The sequence below is a fragment of the Trichechus manatus genome, unplaced genomic scaffold (genome assembly GCF_000243295.1).
Source record: "Trichechus manatus latirostris isolate Lorelei unplaced genomic scaffold, TriManLat1.0 scaffold00057, whole genome shotgun sequence".
NCBI classification, from domain to species: domain Eukaryota; kingdom Metazoa; phylum Chordata; class Mammalia; order Sirenia; family Trichechidae; genus Trichechus; species Trichechus manatus.
The window spans coordinates 9,031,721-9,047,279 of NW_004443993.1; the positions used below are offsets into that span (position 1 = coordinate 9,031,721).

Consider the following 15,559-nt stretch of genomic DNA (forward strand, 5'->3'; position numbering starts at 1 on the left):
GATCCCCACGGGGGGCTGCGATCTACTTCCAAAAACCCTCTGGATCACAGTTCTACTTCGACACACGTGGGGTTACTGTGAGTCAGTATTGACTCGACAGCAACGGGTTTGGTTTAGACTGTACTTGGTGCCGGCCATCCGATTCTCCCTAGCGACAGATAACCAGGTCTGGGATGTATCTTGGAGCCCTGCTGGTGCAATAGTTAAGAGTTCGGCTGCGAACCAGAAGGTCAGTAGTTTGAATCCACCAGTCGCTCCTTGGAAACCCTGTGGGACAGTTCTCATCTGTCCTGTGGGGTCACTGTGAGTCGGAATTGACAGCAACAGGTTTGGTTTTGGTTTTTTTAGGGGGTATAGCTTAGTTTCCTAGGGCTGCCGTAACGAAATACCACAAAATGGGTGGCTTTAAAGAACAGAAGTTTATTGTCTGAAGTCTAGAAGTCTGAACTGAGGACAGCAGTAGGGCCATGCTCTCTGTCAGCTCTGGGATAAGACCGTTCCTTGACACTCAGCTCCTGTAGCCCTGGGTGTTTCTTTCTTTCTTTTTTAAATTTTATTTTGTAGTACTTTAAGTGAAAGTTTACAATTCAAGTCAGTCTCTCATACAAAAATTCATACATACATTGTTACGTGACCCTAATTGCTCTCCCTATGCTGTGACAGCACCCTCCTCCTTTCCACCCCAGATTTCCCGTGTCCATTCAACCAGCTCCTGACCCTGTCTGCCTTCTCATCTCGCCTCCGGACAGGAGCTGCCCATTTAGTCTCATGTATTTACTTGAGCTAAGAAGCACACTGTTCATAAGTATCATTTTATGTCCCATAGTCCAATCGAATCTTTGACTGAAGAGTTGGCCTCGGGAATGGTTTTAGTGCTGGGTTGACAGACAGTCCAGGGGCCATGCTTTCTGGGGTTCCTCCAGTCTCAGTCAGACCATTAAGTCTGGTCTTTTCACTAGAATTTGAGTTCTGCACCCCAGTCTTCTCCTGCTCCAACCGGGACTCTCTGTTGTGTTCCCTGTCAGGGTGGTCATTGGTGGTAGGCGGGCACCATCTAGTTCCTCTGGTCTCAGGCTGATGCAGTCTCTGGTTTCCGTGGCCCTTTCTGTCTCTCGGGCTAATACTTTCCTTGTGACGTTGGTGTTCTTCATTCTCCTTTGCTCCAGGTGGGTTGGGAACAATTGATGCATCTTAGATGGCCACTTGCTAGCTTTTAAGACCCCAGATGCCACTCACCAAAGTGGGATGCAAAACATTTTCTTAATAAACTTTGTTATGACAATTGACCTAGACGTCCCCTGAGAGCATGATCCCCAGACCTCCATCCCTGGGCGTTTCTTGACATTCTTTGGCTTGCAGACAGATCCTCACGTGCTGTCTTCCCCCTGCGTGTGACTCCATCTCCATGTCTGTTCTCCCCTTTTGTAAGACCCCACTCAGAAGGGGCTAGGACTAGGAGCCACCCTACTTAACTGATAACATCTTCAGAGAAAGACCCTACTTCCAAACAAGGTCGCGTTACAGGTGCAGGGGCCAGGACTTGTCTTTAGGAGACCCAAGTCCACCCCTAATGGGAGTAGCAGGTGATTATTTTGCTGACTTTGCTTACACTTGAGTTTACTGAGCGACTCAGTATTAACACTGTCTGCAGGTGCGCATACACACATGCCGTTCCGATTAAATTGCGAGTTTCCTGAAATAGCTGCATTCTGCTCTCCTGTGTGGCGGACCCCGGGGAGAGCGCACAGGTGGTGAAGTGACGTTCCTACCGCAGCTTCCGTTCACGCTGACTGTGCCTTGTGTCCCCCGCCGGTGTGCAGTCTCCTTATATCTTGTAGGCGCTTCAATCGTGATGTCGATGTTAATAAAGACAAATCTGGGCTGATGCTAACCATCTGATTTCCTTTTTTTTTTTCTTCTTCTTCTTCCATTTTATTTTGTTTTGTTTTGTTCTGCACACATCTTCTGTAGCTTGAAATGGCGATTGAAAACCTCCAAAAAAGTGAAGGGATTACATCACACAAAGGCGGTTTACTCAACAGCCATGTAAGTGTGTGTCGGTCGTTACCGTCTGCCCTGCCATGCTCGTAACCTTCTAGACGTTTCCCAAACCAAGAACATGGGACTCGGGATGCCGTAAAGACTCCTGTAACTGGCTTTCCTGTGATCAGCTCTTGGAAGGAAATGGTGATTTGAGAAAAGCATAAAGCGATTTCGTTTCTACTAACCTGAGCTGTGTAAGATTTTTCTCCTTCACTTGCCTCATGGGGGAATCCGAGGCCATTTGTTCCGAGATAGTCGGTTGTAAAATTCCTTGTCTCTGGGCGGCTTCGGGGCAGGATGGCACTGGAGGTGACTGTCAACGAGTCTTTATTTCTGGGGACAATTGAGAAGAGAAACTGTGTCTCCTTAAGCTCCTCCCCTCTCACTTTGCCTCTCTCCCAAACGTTGGAAATTTGGCCTTGCACGTAACTGGAAGTTTGTTTGGCATTTGGAAAACAGGACAGGCCGTTGAAATCAGAATGTTCTGCTAGTAGTTGCTTTCTGGCCCTGACGCTGAGATTTAATAGTCTCCTGAGAACTGAAGCATCAACAAAGAAGAAATCCCCGTTAGTCAGGCACGGGCCCTATCTGAGAGCCGGTCAGCACTTCGTACGGGCCCAAGTTCAAAGTGAGGGGTTGCTAGACAGACAGCGATTCCAGGGGTGGAAGCCGATCTGGGGAAAGGTCCGGAAGCCCTCCAGGTCTGAGGGCTGAGCCTGGGCACAGTCGGCTGCACAGGAAGCACTGGTGGGGTGTGTCACCCTGTGTCCCTGTTCACCTGCAGGCTGGTCAGTAAGAGACACCACAGCCTCAGGCCGCTTGTCTTGAAGCAGAAAAAAAAGTACATTCCGGCCCCTGCTCAGTGCCTGCCCCACAGGCTCGAGGGGATGAGGCCCCCCATCATGCACCACTGCCAGGGAGATGTCATCTCTGGGGTGCCCTTGGGGAGAAGCCCCCCAGTTGTGAACTCAGAGTACACTCAGTGGAAAGAAGGACGTTCTGCAGCTCTGAAGCCAGCACATGTGGCCACTGTGTCAGCCTGCAGGGTCCCCTGCATTAGGTCAGCACTGGGATACCCCATGAGGAAGGCAGAAGGCGGGACGCAGACTACAGGTGGCCCTGCACCAGCGGAAGTTTACAGTGTCTGTGGGAAATGCATGAGCCGCTTGTCTGCACGGATGCGATGCTTCCGGCTCCCTAACACTGTCGGGCAGAGGACTGGCCTTCTCTGATTGCTTCCGCTGGCCGGCAGTCCGTGTTCACTTCCCGTCCCTGTTCCCGCCCAGGATTTGGTGTTGAGTTGTGTTCTCCCATCTGGAACTGTGATAAGTAGAGTTTAGTGTTTGATGATTTAGGAGGGGCCCTGGGTGGCACAGATGGTTTGTGCTCAGCTGCCAACCTAAAGGTTGGTGGTTCAAACCCACCCAGTGGTGCCATGGAAGAAAGGCCTGGAGATCTCCTTCTGAAAAAATCAGCCAGTGAAAGCCCTATGGAGCACAGTTCTACTTGACATACATGGGGTCACCGTGAGTCGAGGTTGATGGCAACGAGTTTGTTTTGTTTTGTTTTTGAAGCAAAGGAAACAGACGTAAAATCTTTCCAAAATGTCAGTCACACACGCTGGAGTGAAATAGGCCTTGGTCTTGTCTTGGCAATGCAAGCAAAGGAGAGGAGAGTTACAGAGCATGAGCCAGCTGACGGATGTGACACTGCGTCCAGCCGACGCCCGTCGCTGTCTCGCTGGCCAGGCCTGCCCTCTGCCCAGCCGCACACTCACCTGTGAGGTTGTCACCCGGCTGCCCGTGGGCGAGGTCTCTCTAGTGTTGGGCAGCAAAATCTGGAAGTCTGGGGTGGGGGAGGTCACAGCCGCATCCCTGCTCCTTCACCAGCCCAACCCAGAGCTCGCCCCCAAGAGGAGGAAAGGGCAGTGGAGGTGGTCGCCTTTGCCTCCCTGAAGGCATGTCCAGAACCTTCTCTGCCAGGTACAGGAGCCTAGGGGGCGGGGATGGCGGTGCTGCGGGGCTGTGGCCTGTGGCCTGCTTCCCCGGTGTCCCCAGAACTCCCTGCCACGGGCCTGCCTCCTCCCCAGCCAGCCAGTGACCAGGGGGCCATGGGCCAGGCGCAGGCTCCAGCTGATCAGCACCAACACAGGAACGAAAGAATGAGGTGCAGAAACTCCCCCTGGGGGCTCAGAATTTGAGGGCAGGAAAACATACCCAGGTTAAACCTCAGTGCGCACAGCAGACCCACCGGTGGAGGGTGACAGCGGGGACGGGGCGTGCGTGTTCTGCGGTCTGTGGGTGTTTCCTTTTGGACGCGCTCTCTTAGGGCCTGAGGCGTCCCCTGGGGCCCGGAGCTGGGAGGACCAGACAGAACTTTCCAGACCCAGTGGACAGACATTGAGGTCACCTGGGGAATTCCAACCACTTCTCCCCCGGCTGCTCCCCTGGAAGCTGGGCCCAGGGTCTGCAGGCCTGGGGGTCTGCAGGCCTCGGGGTCTGCCTGCTGCAAGAACTTCTCCTGCCCCGTCACCAGGTGTGGGCCTCGAGGGGTTTCTAAGATGCGAGAATGAAAATGGGGATAGCTCTTCTAGAGGAAGGAGGTGAAGAAGCTTGTGGGGGTGGGGGACGGAAGCATATCTTCACCCTCAGGGGGTCGCTGTAGTCTCTCTTGGGGTGCAGCCGCTGTCCTGGGAAAGCCTTGGCCGAGGTCCCGCCAAGAGCAGAGGGGGCTGTGGGCGCCTGGGAAGTATTGGATGCTTCTCAGCCAGACCCCCAAGGCTGCCACTCCACAGACGGGGTCCTCCCTGCCCCCTGGATCCTCTCCCAGGAGCCCCTGCCCATCGATGACTCAGGGACCCACAGAGCCGGTTCCCGAGCCCCGGTCACGGGGAGGAACTGCTGTCTGCTAAAATAAACTGACGTCTTGCCCAGTCCTGGGCGACGGATGAGGCCCGCTTCAGGATGAATTGTACGCAGATTATATGACTTTTTTTTTTTTTAAACCGAGAAACAAATTGTTGAAGCTCACGTAGCCCTCAGTGAGTTGCCAACCGTAGACAGACGTCACGGCCAAGCATGTCACCTGCAGACCGAGGTCAGCGAGAGCTGGCGGCGTCAGGGGAGGGCTCTCGTGTCCCGAGGTCGCTCCAAGCAGGGATCTGGGGTGGACGGCCGGTTTTCTTTCCGTATCCTCCCCTGCTGCACTGCCTGGCTGGCTGCGCCTGCCTCCTGGTGGGAAATGCTGTTTCCACGCTGGCGCCTCCCATTGGTTTCCCACCCGGATCTCGCCTCCCTTCCCAAGGTGTTTATCCACCTGCGGCCCGAAGAAGCATCTCCCCACCGCATGTCCAGCATGTCCGACACCGAGCTCCTGACCTTCACCCCCCAAGGAGGACCCTCCTCCCACCGTCTTCCCCACCCCGTCCCAGCAGCTTCATCCTTCCTGGTGCTCAAACCCTGAACCCGTCCTGCCCCTCTTGCTCCCACGGGCTCCCGCCAGTCCGTCTGACCACGTTCTCTGACTTGACCTTGAAGATTTGTCCAGAATCAGGCCCCTTCTCGCCACCTCCACGGGGCAGCATCACCGCGTCACCTGTCACCCTCTGCCTCCACCCGGCCCTCTATCGCCTTTTCTCAGGGAAGCCACCAGAGGGCATCCTGTGACAACAAGTCAGACCACGGCATTTCCCCCGCTCAGAATCCGCCAGGGCGCCACTCACTCCAGGTGGAAGCCGGGCCATCAAAACAGCCCACGGGGCCTGCACCCCCTGCCCTGTCCCCTCGCTGCCTTCCCCTGCTCCTCTCTCCCCCTCGCTCACTCTGCTTCAGCTACACGGGCCTCCTCGCTGTTCGTCCAGCTCACCAGGCACAGACCTGCCTCAGGGCCTTGGCACGGCTGCTCCCTCTACCTGGAACGCTCTTCCCCAGATACCCACACCTCGTTCACCTCCTCTCACCTCCCACAGGTCTTTCCCCACTCAGCACTTTCAAAGTGAGTCTTCCGTGACGCCGCCCCCACCCGCAATTTAAAATCACAGTTCTCCCTTCAGCCCACTCCACACTGGAGTCTCATCTCCTTTCCTGGGTTAATTTTTCTCAGCACTTAACACCATCTCTCATTCTGTCCATTTTCCTTATTTATGGTGGGTCTGTTCCCCACGAGAACGGAAGCTTCATGAGGGCAGGGATTCTGGTTTGTCTTCCTCACTGTTGTGTCCCGGCGCCTAGAACAGGACCCGGCATAAAGTCAGCTCTCGATAAATGTGTGATGAAGGGATGGAAAGCTGGGTGTTTCAAGTACAATTATATCACCACAAAACAAATACTGGAGCTCTGCAGAGCTGCTGAATTGCTAGAATATGGCACAGCAAGAATCTAGCTCTCCAGCAGCCAGTCACAAGCCAAGGTCAGGTGTATTCCCCCTAGGGGGCTAGGTAGGGTGGGGCACGCCTGAGTCCAGACTTTAAGACCCCACCTGGCGATCTGCTTCCAAAAACTCAGCCATTGAAAACCCTATGGCGCATGCATGGGATGGCCATGAGGTGGAATTGACTCAGTGGCAACTGGCTTGGAGTCTCTGGGTGGTGCAAATGGTTAAGACACTCGGCTGCTAACGGAAAGGTTGGAGGTTCAAGTCCACCCAGAGGTGCCTCAGAAGAAAGGCCTGGCAATCTACTTCTGAAAAATCAGCCACGGAAAGCCCTGCAGAGCAGAGTTCTACTCGGCCACTGGCGGCGGTGGTGTGGGGTCAGTTTTCCGTGTAGTTACTTTCGATTTAGCAGAAAGAACTTCTTGCCCAGATAGTCACGTTTCCTTCTGCCGTCCGCGTATTACCCAGAGAACTGGACTTTCAGTTTAAATAGTACATGGGTAGCACGAAAGACGTCATCTTTTCCAAATCTGTCTTTTGAGCCAGCCCGAGGCCCCCGGTAAGGGGGTGGAGGAACAGGTAGGCCTTAGACCTCGTCCCTCAGGACTCCGAGTCCAGTCCTCCTTCCAGCCTGCCACCCAAACAATCAGGACTCGCGCTCTGTCTTCATTTCCCAGGGCGGCCGTAACAAAAAGACCACGAGCGGGTGGCTTGAAAGAACAGACACGTATTGTCTCAGAGTTTGGGAGAATCAGGGTATCGGCTGTAGAGGAGGGGCCCCCCTCGTCTGCAGCCCCCGGCGTTCCTTGGTTCTTGGCTTGTCCATCGTTCCCCACACAGTCTCTTCCCATCTCTGGCTCCTGTGTCTGTTCCCTCTCTGTAAGACACCGCTCCGAAGAGACGAGGTTCGGGACCCGCCCTACTCCAGTATGACCCCAGTAACCCGTGTTCTCCTGTCACACTCCCCACTCCACGGGCCCCCAGCCTCCCAGACGAAGGGAGGGAAGGGATCAACCCAGATGTGTTCAGAGTGACCACGTGGGCACGGGAAAGAGGAATGTACTACAAGGGTCCAAGGGGCAAGAGGGCAGCGCCACCAATGACTGAACTGGTTACTAACTTCAGAATTAAGGATTTGGTTCGTGGTGCGAATGGTTAACACACTCGACTGCTAACCAAAAAGTTGGAGGTTCAAGTCTGCCCAGAGGCACCTCGGAAGAAAGGCCTGGCGAACTACTTTTAAATCAGCCATTGAAAACTCTGTGGAGCACAGTTCTACTCTGATACACATGCGGTGCCATGAATTGGAGTCGACTTGATGGGAACTGTTTTGTTTTGTTTTTTTAACGCAGAGAGCGGTGCTGATGGGTCCCGTTAGTTTTCTTTAATTGTCCTTCTCTTGGCCTAAGAATTTATTTCCATTCCTCTAGGTTTAGCTAGGTCCCTGGGTGGCACAAATGGTTAAATGGTTAAGTGTTCAACTACTAGCCGAAAGGCTGGCAGTTCAAACCCACCCGGAGGCACGTTGGAGGACGGGCCTGATGATCTGCTTCCGAAAGGTCACAGCCTTGAGCTATGGGGCATGGTTCTCCGTACACATGGGGTCACCATGAGTCAAAATTGACTCGACAGGAACTCACAACAACAGCGTCAAGGTTTAGGAGATACTTGGTATTGTATTTGGTATTCAAACTGTGAGCGGAGTGTGGGGGTGTTTAATTATGAAGCTAGATAGAACCTAATAGGTCGCAATCACGTGCAGATTTTTATAAAATAATCCAAAGAAGCTGAAAACAGGCTGAAAAATGAAGGAATACATGAATGAACTAAAGTAGACTATTAATTCGAGTGCTTAGAATTTCTTGAACACAAATCCACGGTAGTAAAAATGAATTAATTGTTTGGCAGCGGAGCGCCCTGTAATTCTCTTCAGGGGTCTGTGTTGCCCACTGTAGCATTTTTCGGGGTTTTGACAAATGCAAACGTGTCTCCCTCTGTCCAGCTCCAGTGGTTGTTGGACAATTATGAAACCGCCGAAGGCGTGAGTCTGCCCAGAAGTTCCCTCTACAGCCACTACCTTCGACACTGCCAGGAGCACAAGCTAGACCCCGTGAACGCCGCCTCCTTCGGGAAGCTGATCCGCTCCGTGTTCATGGGCCTGAGGACGCGACGCCTAGGAACCAGGTGGGCGGTGGGTGAGGCCACGGCTCTGATGCCCCAGACACCCCACTTTCTTTAAGGAGAAATTGAGCTTTTTGTGGAACGTGGGGCTTCTTCATTCTAGTGAGGTGTCCTAACCTGCACCCAACTCTGGGTGAGCCTGAAGCACCCTGAGTTAACCGTGCCCTGGGCACAAACGCTTTGAGCTCAATGACTAGCCAAAAGGTTGGCGGTTCAAACCTGCCCAGAGGCGCCTTGGAAGAAAGGCTTGGCGATCTACTTCCAAAAGGTCACAGCCTTGAAAACCCTATGGAGCACAGTTCTACGCTGCACACATGGGGTCGCCAGGAGTCGGAGTTGATGCAACAGCAACTAAGAACGACAACAACTAACCTAAAGGTTGTCAGTTTGAACCCCCCCAGCAGCACCACGGAAGAAAGGCCTGGTGATCTGTTTCTGTAAAGATGACAGCCAAGAAAACCTTATGGAGCACAGTTCGACCCTGAAGCACATGGGGTCACTATGAGTCGGAACGGACTCAAGGGCGGTGGGTTTGGGTTTTTGGTTTTAGGCCGTGGTGGTAGCCGAGGTCTGTTCCCTCCTTTAGAAGCTGGTGATGGGACATGGGCATGTGATTCAGTTCTTTCTCTTCATTTGAAATGTTCCATAATAGCGAGTTTTTTTTAAAGCATTTTCTTGATGATCTGAGTGCTGGAGTGGTATAAACAGTTCACATGCTCGGCTGCTAACTGAAAGGTTGGAGGTTTGAGTCCACCCAGAGGTGCCTCGGAAGTGAGGCCTGGCGATCTGCTTCCCAAAAAGCAGCCATTGAAAACCCTGTGAAGCACAGTTCTACTCTGACATGCATGGGGTCGCCGTGAGTTGGAATTGACTCAACAGCAGCTAGGTTTTTGGGGTTTAACAAAATTGAACGGATTTCCTCACTGCAGAGCCTTTATCATACTAAAATGAAGGGCCGGCCCAGGTGGGCGCGGGGACTCTCCGCGAGGGGCATCACAGGGGATTCTCCACGAGGGGCATGTTGGTTGTTTGCCGAGGAACAGCTCACGAACATTTCCCCGAGAGCCCCAGATGAAAGGCCAGATGAGCGCCCTGGCTCATGAAGGGCGTCCACAGCGCTGACCTGTGGCGTTGGTTTCCAGGGGCAACTCCAAGTATCACTACTACGGGATCCGCCTGAAGCCAGACTCCCCGCTGAACCGGCTGCAGGAGGACACGCAGTACATGGCAATGCGGCAGCAGCCCGTGCACCAGAAGCCCAGGTCGGGGGGCCTGCCCGGGTGGGTGCGGGGTCCTCAGCCCGTGCACCAGAAGCCCAGGTCGGGGGGCCTGCCCGGGCGGGTGCGGGGTCCTCCGCCCGTGCACCAGAAGCCCAGGTCGGGGGGCCTGCCCGGGCAGGTGCGGGGTCCTCAGCCCGTGCACCAGAAGCCCAGGTCGGGGGGCCTGCCCGGGCGGGTGCGGGGTCCTCAGCCCGTGCACCAGAAGCCCAGGTCGGGGGGCCTGCCCGGGCGGGTGCGGGGTCCTCAGCCCGTGCACCAGAAGCCCAGGTCGGGGGGCCTGCCTGGGCGGGTGCGGGGTCCTCAGCCCGTGCACCAGAAAGCCCACATGTGGGGGGGCCTGCACGGGCGGGTGCGGGGTCCTCAGCCCATGCACCAGAAGCCCAGGTCGGGGGGCCTGCCCCAGCGGGTGTGGGGGCCGGCCCTGGCAGGTGCAGGCATCCACAAACGCTAAACTCCTCCAGAGGAGGGAGTGCCCACCCCCTCATGGGGAAAACACATCCACACTGGTCCGCAGTATCCGGGGGGAGCGAGACACTCATGCCACGTAGCAGGATGTGAGGAGAGCAAGAGACGGGGGAGGCTGTGTGTCCTAGCCAGAGTTCTCCAGAGAGAGCCAGTGAGAGAGAGGAGAGAGTGAGCGAGTGTGTGTCTGTATGTGGATACGTACATATGTATATGTGTTTGTGTATATGTATTTGTTGTTGTTCTCGATTCCGACTCATAGTGACCCCAAGACAGAGTAGAACTGCCCCATAGGATTTTCTAGGTTGTGATAGAAAGAGATAAAGTGTGTGTGTATACACAAGTACATAGTACATTATATATATGTGTGTATGTACGTGTGTGTGTATATATGTATTTATAAACCCAAAACCAAACCCGCTGCCATCAAGTCTGCTCCGACTCATAGTGACGCTATAGGACAGAGTAGAACTGCCCCATAGAGTTTCCAAGGAGTGGCTGGTAGATTCGAACTGCCGACCTTTTGGTTAGCAGCCGAGCTCTTAACTGCTGTGCCACCAGGGCTCCTTTATATATGTATACACACACACACACACACACATAGATACCCGAGTGGCACAAACAGAAAAGTGCTTGCTTGGTAACCAAAAGGTTGGCAGTTTGAGTCCACCCGGGGTGCCTCAAAAGAAAGGCCTGGCAATCTGATCTCCTTCCAAAAACAGCCATTGAAAACCCTATGGAGCACAGTTCTACTCGGACACACGTGGGGTTGCCATGAGTCAGGGTCGACTCGACAGCAACTGGTTTGGTGTGTGTGTGTGTGTGTGTGTGTGTGTGTGTGTGTCAAGAGTCGGGGAGCCCTGGTGGCACAGTGGTTGAGAGCCACGGTAGCTAACCAAAAGTTCAGCAGTTCAAATCACCAGCCACTCCTTGGAAACCCCATGGGGCAGTTCTACTCTGTCCTATAAGGTCACTACGAGTCGGAATCTACTCGACAGCAATGGGTTTTCAAGAGGGAGAGGGTGTACTTCAAGGAATTGGCTCACATGATTAGGGTGGGAGGTGGGGCAAGTCCCAGATCTGTAGGTAAGGCAACAGGCTGGAGACCCCTACCGGCTTGTGTTCCCAAATCCAGAGATCAGGGGGCAGGAAGAGTACAGAGTAAGAGTGTTCTGGCAGAATGTGTATTTGTACTCTGGAGGCTGCACATACCCCAGGGAAACTTGCTTTTTGCTCTTCAGTCCTTCAGCTGATTGGATGAGGCCCACCCCCATTTTGGAGGCTAACCTCCTTTACTTGAGACCAACTGATTTAATCGCATGGAACTACCTCATACCAGCAGCTAGACTAGTAGACCGGAGCTGAGCCACGGTGACACGTAGAATTCACCACCACACAGTGGATACAGCCTCATCCAGAGAGAGAACTATGAAAATAAGCCAAGTGTAATAACCCCAGAAAGTTTACTCAAAATAACCCAAGCCAAGAGAAAGACATTATCTATTTAAATCACTGCTGCTTCCTGACATTTTGAGCCAATGGCTGGGAAGGCCTGGTCATTTTCTGGTCTGTTCTTGTCCGTCCATCACAAAGCTAATCATCTTTTCCTGTGAAACAACAGCTAGTCAATATCTTCGGTCTTGCAGACCTGACAATCTCCGTTGCAGCTCCTCAGTTCCACCACGGTAGCATAGAAGTAGATGGAGACAATACATAAATGAATGAGCGTGGCTGTGTGCCGATAAAACTTTATTTACAAACACAATTGGCGGGCTGGATTTGACCTGCAGGCTGTAGTTTGCCAACCCGTGGTTTAAGGCCCCCACTCAAATGTCAGCACCCTGGAAGGCTTCCAGGGCACCCCTCTCCCCACCGGCCCCACTCTCTCCCTGACTTCCACTCCAGAGTCTAGAGTGCTCTGGTTGTGAGCGCTTTGAGCAGAGACCATGTCACACACTCCTCCATGTGACTCCTTCATGCCTAGTGCCCAGCCTGCTGCACAGAGAGGCCATTCGGCGAGTCCATGACTCAAACCCAGTGTTGCTGCTGTAAACTACCCCAGTGACCCCTAACCAGATGGTCAGTCGTGGGAGCTGGAAGTCACAGAAAATGTTCTCCAGAAGCCAACAGATAAGAATGGAACCAGTAGTCCATTTTGTACCTTGGTTTCCACAGCCATGGACCATACAGCTTCTTGTCGTTGTTGTGACTATTGAGTTTGGTCCTTGCAAACCAGGCAAGGTGCTATTTTAATGAAGCTCCTTCAGTCTAGAATTCTTGCCTTCCGTGTGGGAGACCCAGGTGTGATTCTCAGCCCATGCACTCATGCTCCGTCACCACCTGTCTGTCAGTGCAGGCTTGCGTGTTGCTATGACGCTGAACAGGTTTCAGTGGAGCTTCCAGACTAAGACGGACTAGGAAGAAAGGCCTGGCGATCTACTTCCGAAAATCAGCCAGTGAAAACTGTATGGAGCACAATGGTCTGATCCATAACCGATCATGGAGATGACGTAGGACCGGGCAGTGTTTTGTCTGTTGTGCACGGAGTCACCGTGAGTCGGGACCGACTCCACAGCAGCCGACAACAGCACATTTCTGGGGATAGGCTGTGTCATTCACACTTGAAAAGCCACCACCTGAGGTGGTCTTGGTTGGATGCTGCTGGCTCCAGCCCTGAGCCGTCTGACCCGGCCTGTCTCCCACCCTCACTACCCCCGGCCCCACCTCCCAGCTCTGGCTGGCCCTGCCCTGCCCTCCACCCAGCCCCCTGCCGCCTCCCAGGGTGCACCTGGGCTTCGGAGAGGCTGCAGCTCTGGACGCCTCACCTGGGCTGAGGTTTCCCCCGTTCTGTCTGCACAGGCTGTGCCCTGCAGTGTGGCTCAGGGCAAGATGGACTTCTGGGAGTTCCCTTGGAGACCACACAGTGGAGACATGTTTGTGATTCTACACAAAGAAGTCCAGGTCTTCTAAGAGAGAAAAAACAAAATTTTTTAATCCGCAATATTTATAGCAGCACTATTCACAGTAGCCAGAAGTGGAGACAACCTAAGTGTCCATCAGCAGATGAATGGATAAACACAATGTGGTGTATACACACGATGGCGTGTTGTCGTCATCAGGTGATGTGGAGTCAGCTCCAACTCACAGCGACCCCGTGTACAACAGACCGCAACACTGCCCGGTCCCGCGCCAGCCTCACAATCGTTGTTATGCTTGAGCCCATTGTTGCAGCCACTGTCAGTCCGTCTCGTTGAGGGTCTTGCTCTTTTTCGCTGAATGTTACTCAACCACAAAGAGAAATGACGATCTGGTACACGCTACAACACGTGTGAGCCTTCATCATGCTGACTGAAAGAAGCCAGGCGCGAGAGGACAAATCCTGTGAGCCCGCTTACATGAAATATCTGGACTAGGCAAATGCATAGAGACAGCACATCGGTCAGTGGTTACCGGGGAGAGGCAGATGGGGAAATGGGCAGATGCTGGTTAAGGGGTACAGAGTTTCTCTCTGGGGTGATGAGGAACAGTTGGATGTCCATAGCAGTGATGGTCGCACAGCATGGGGAACGTAACGTCACGGAGTAGTTCACTGAAAAACAGTTAAAATGGGAGATATTTGTTATCCCAGTAGTCCCCTACTTACAACATATTCCAGTTACGACGAACCTTGTCCATTTTTTTAATCCATATGTATTATCATTAGTCATATGTACTCCATACAACGTTGCAGCCCATAATTTGCTGATGTTATCATTCTCATGCCAACCCCCAAAGACAAATGAAGATCGAATTTATAAAGATACTGATAATAAAAGGCAATAATAATGAAAACTAAAAAAAAAAAAAAAGAGGTATTCAACTTACATCAGAACCGACATACGAGAGTCGTCGAAACAGGACTCCATTGTAAGTCGGGGACTACCCGTGTATATTTTTACCACACACACAAAAAACCCTAAAGGGAATCCTGCTCAGGCCCCTGGGCCCTGGACCCATCCTGGGCCATGCTGCTGGAGCTCATGGTGACATCTGCCCAGGTACCGGCCAGCCCAGAAGACAGACACCCTCGGGGACAGCGGCTCCAACAGCAGTCTGCACAGCACGCCCGAGCAGGCCATGGCCACCCAGAGCCAGCACCACCAGCAGTACATAGGTGAGAGCACGCACCCCAGCGTCACCCCGTCCATCCCCGGGGGCAGGGCTGGCTCTCCTAGAGGCTCCGGGGTTGCAGCATCTGAAGGAATGTGACTTCAGCAGTCTCCTCGTATAGAACTGTCGCATTTTCGTAGTGCTGCTGTAACAGGAATACCGCAGGTGGGTGGCTTCAACAAACAAATTTATCTTCTCGAGGTTTAGGAGAAGTTGGGGAGGCTAGAAAGGAGCGGCTGCTCGGGAGAAAGACTTGGCACTCCACCTCTGTAAAGATTACAGCCTGGGAGCCCTATGGGACAGTCCTACTCTGTCCCACGTGGCCGTTATGAGTCCAAATTGACTTGATGGTACCTGACAACAACCACAGGAGGCTAGCAGTCTGACTTCGGGGCGCCGGCGCTTGGAGAAGGCTTTCTGTGCGCGTTGGCTCTGGGGAAGGTCCTTGTCTCTTTTCAGCTTCTGTTCGTCTGTGATTTTCATGTGACATCAGTCTTCCCCTGTGTGCCTCCTCCTCTGTGTCTAGTCCGCCCCTTATGTATCTAAAAGTGATTGGGTCAGGGCACACCCTCCACTGAGATGGCCTCATCAACATGACACAGAAAGTCCTATTCCCAGATGGGATTACATCCACAGGTATAAAACCCAAAGCCAAACCCATTGCTGTCGAGTCAATTCCAACTCATAGCGACCCTCGAGGACAGAGTAGAACTGCCCCACAGGGTGTCTGAGAACTGCCCACCTTTCGGTTAGAACCGAGCTCTTAACCACTGCACCACCAGGGCTCCCCTCCACAGGTATAGGGGTTAGGATTTACAACACATATTTTGACGGGGACGCAATTCAATCCATAACAAAGAACTTTGAAGTTAGAGGAAAGTTCTAGAAAACCTGCTTTCTGGTATCCCTGAGATTCTAAAACTAATCAGCATATCCCCAAAAAATTCATGTATAAAATGACCGTCAGAGAAATAAGTAAATAAAACGAAATTGTCCTCAGAAAGGCTATAGACACTGTATTTAAAAAACTGTCAGCCAGCCTCGAGGCAGCGGGAGAATTTGGCCTCCACCCT

The 15,559-nt window shown here is 53.1% G+C and overlaps 1 protein-coding gene across 1 annotated transcript in view; it reads left to right on the forward strand.

Annotated features, from left to right (window-relative positions):
- RFX2 (regulatory factor X2) overlaps positions 1-15,559 on the forward strand; it is a 104,135-nt gene that overhangs the window by 69,937 nt on the left and 18,639 nt on the right. The window contains exons 7-10 of the mRNA XM_023733089.1: positions 1,972-2,046; positions 8,417-8,598; positions 9,738-9,857; positions 14,375-14,490. Coding sequence (XP_023588857.1) covers positions 1,972-2,046; positions 8,417-8,598; positions 9,738-9,857; positions 14,375-14,490 — 493 coding nt within the window. The remainder of the gene's footprint in view (positions 1-1,971; positions 2,047-8,416; positions 8,599-9,737; positions 9,858-14,374; positions 14,491-15,559) is intronic.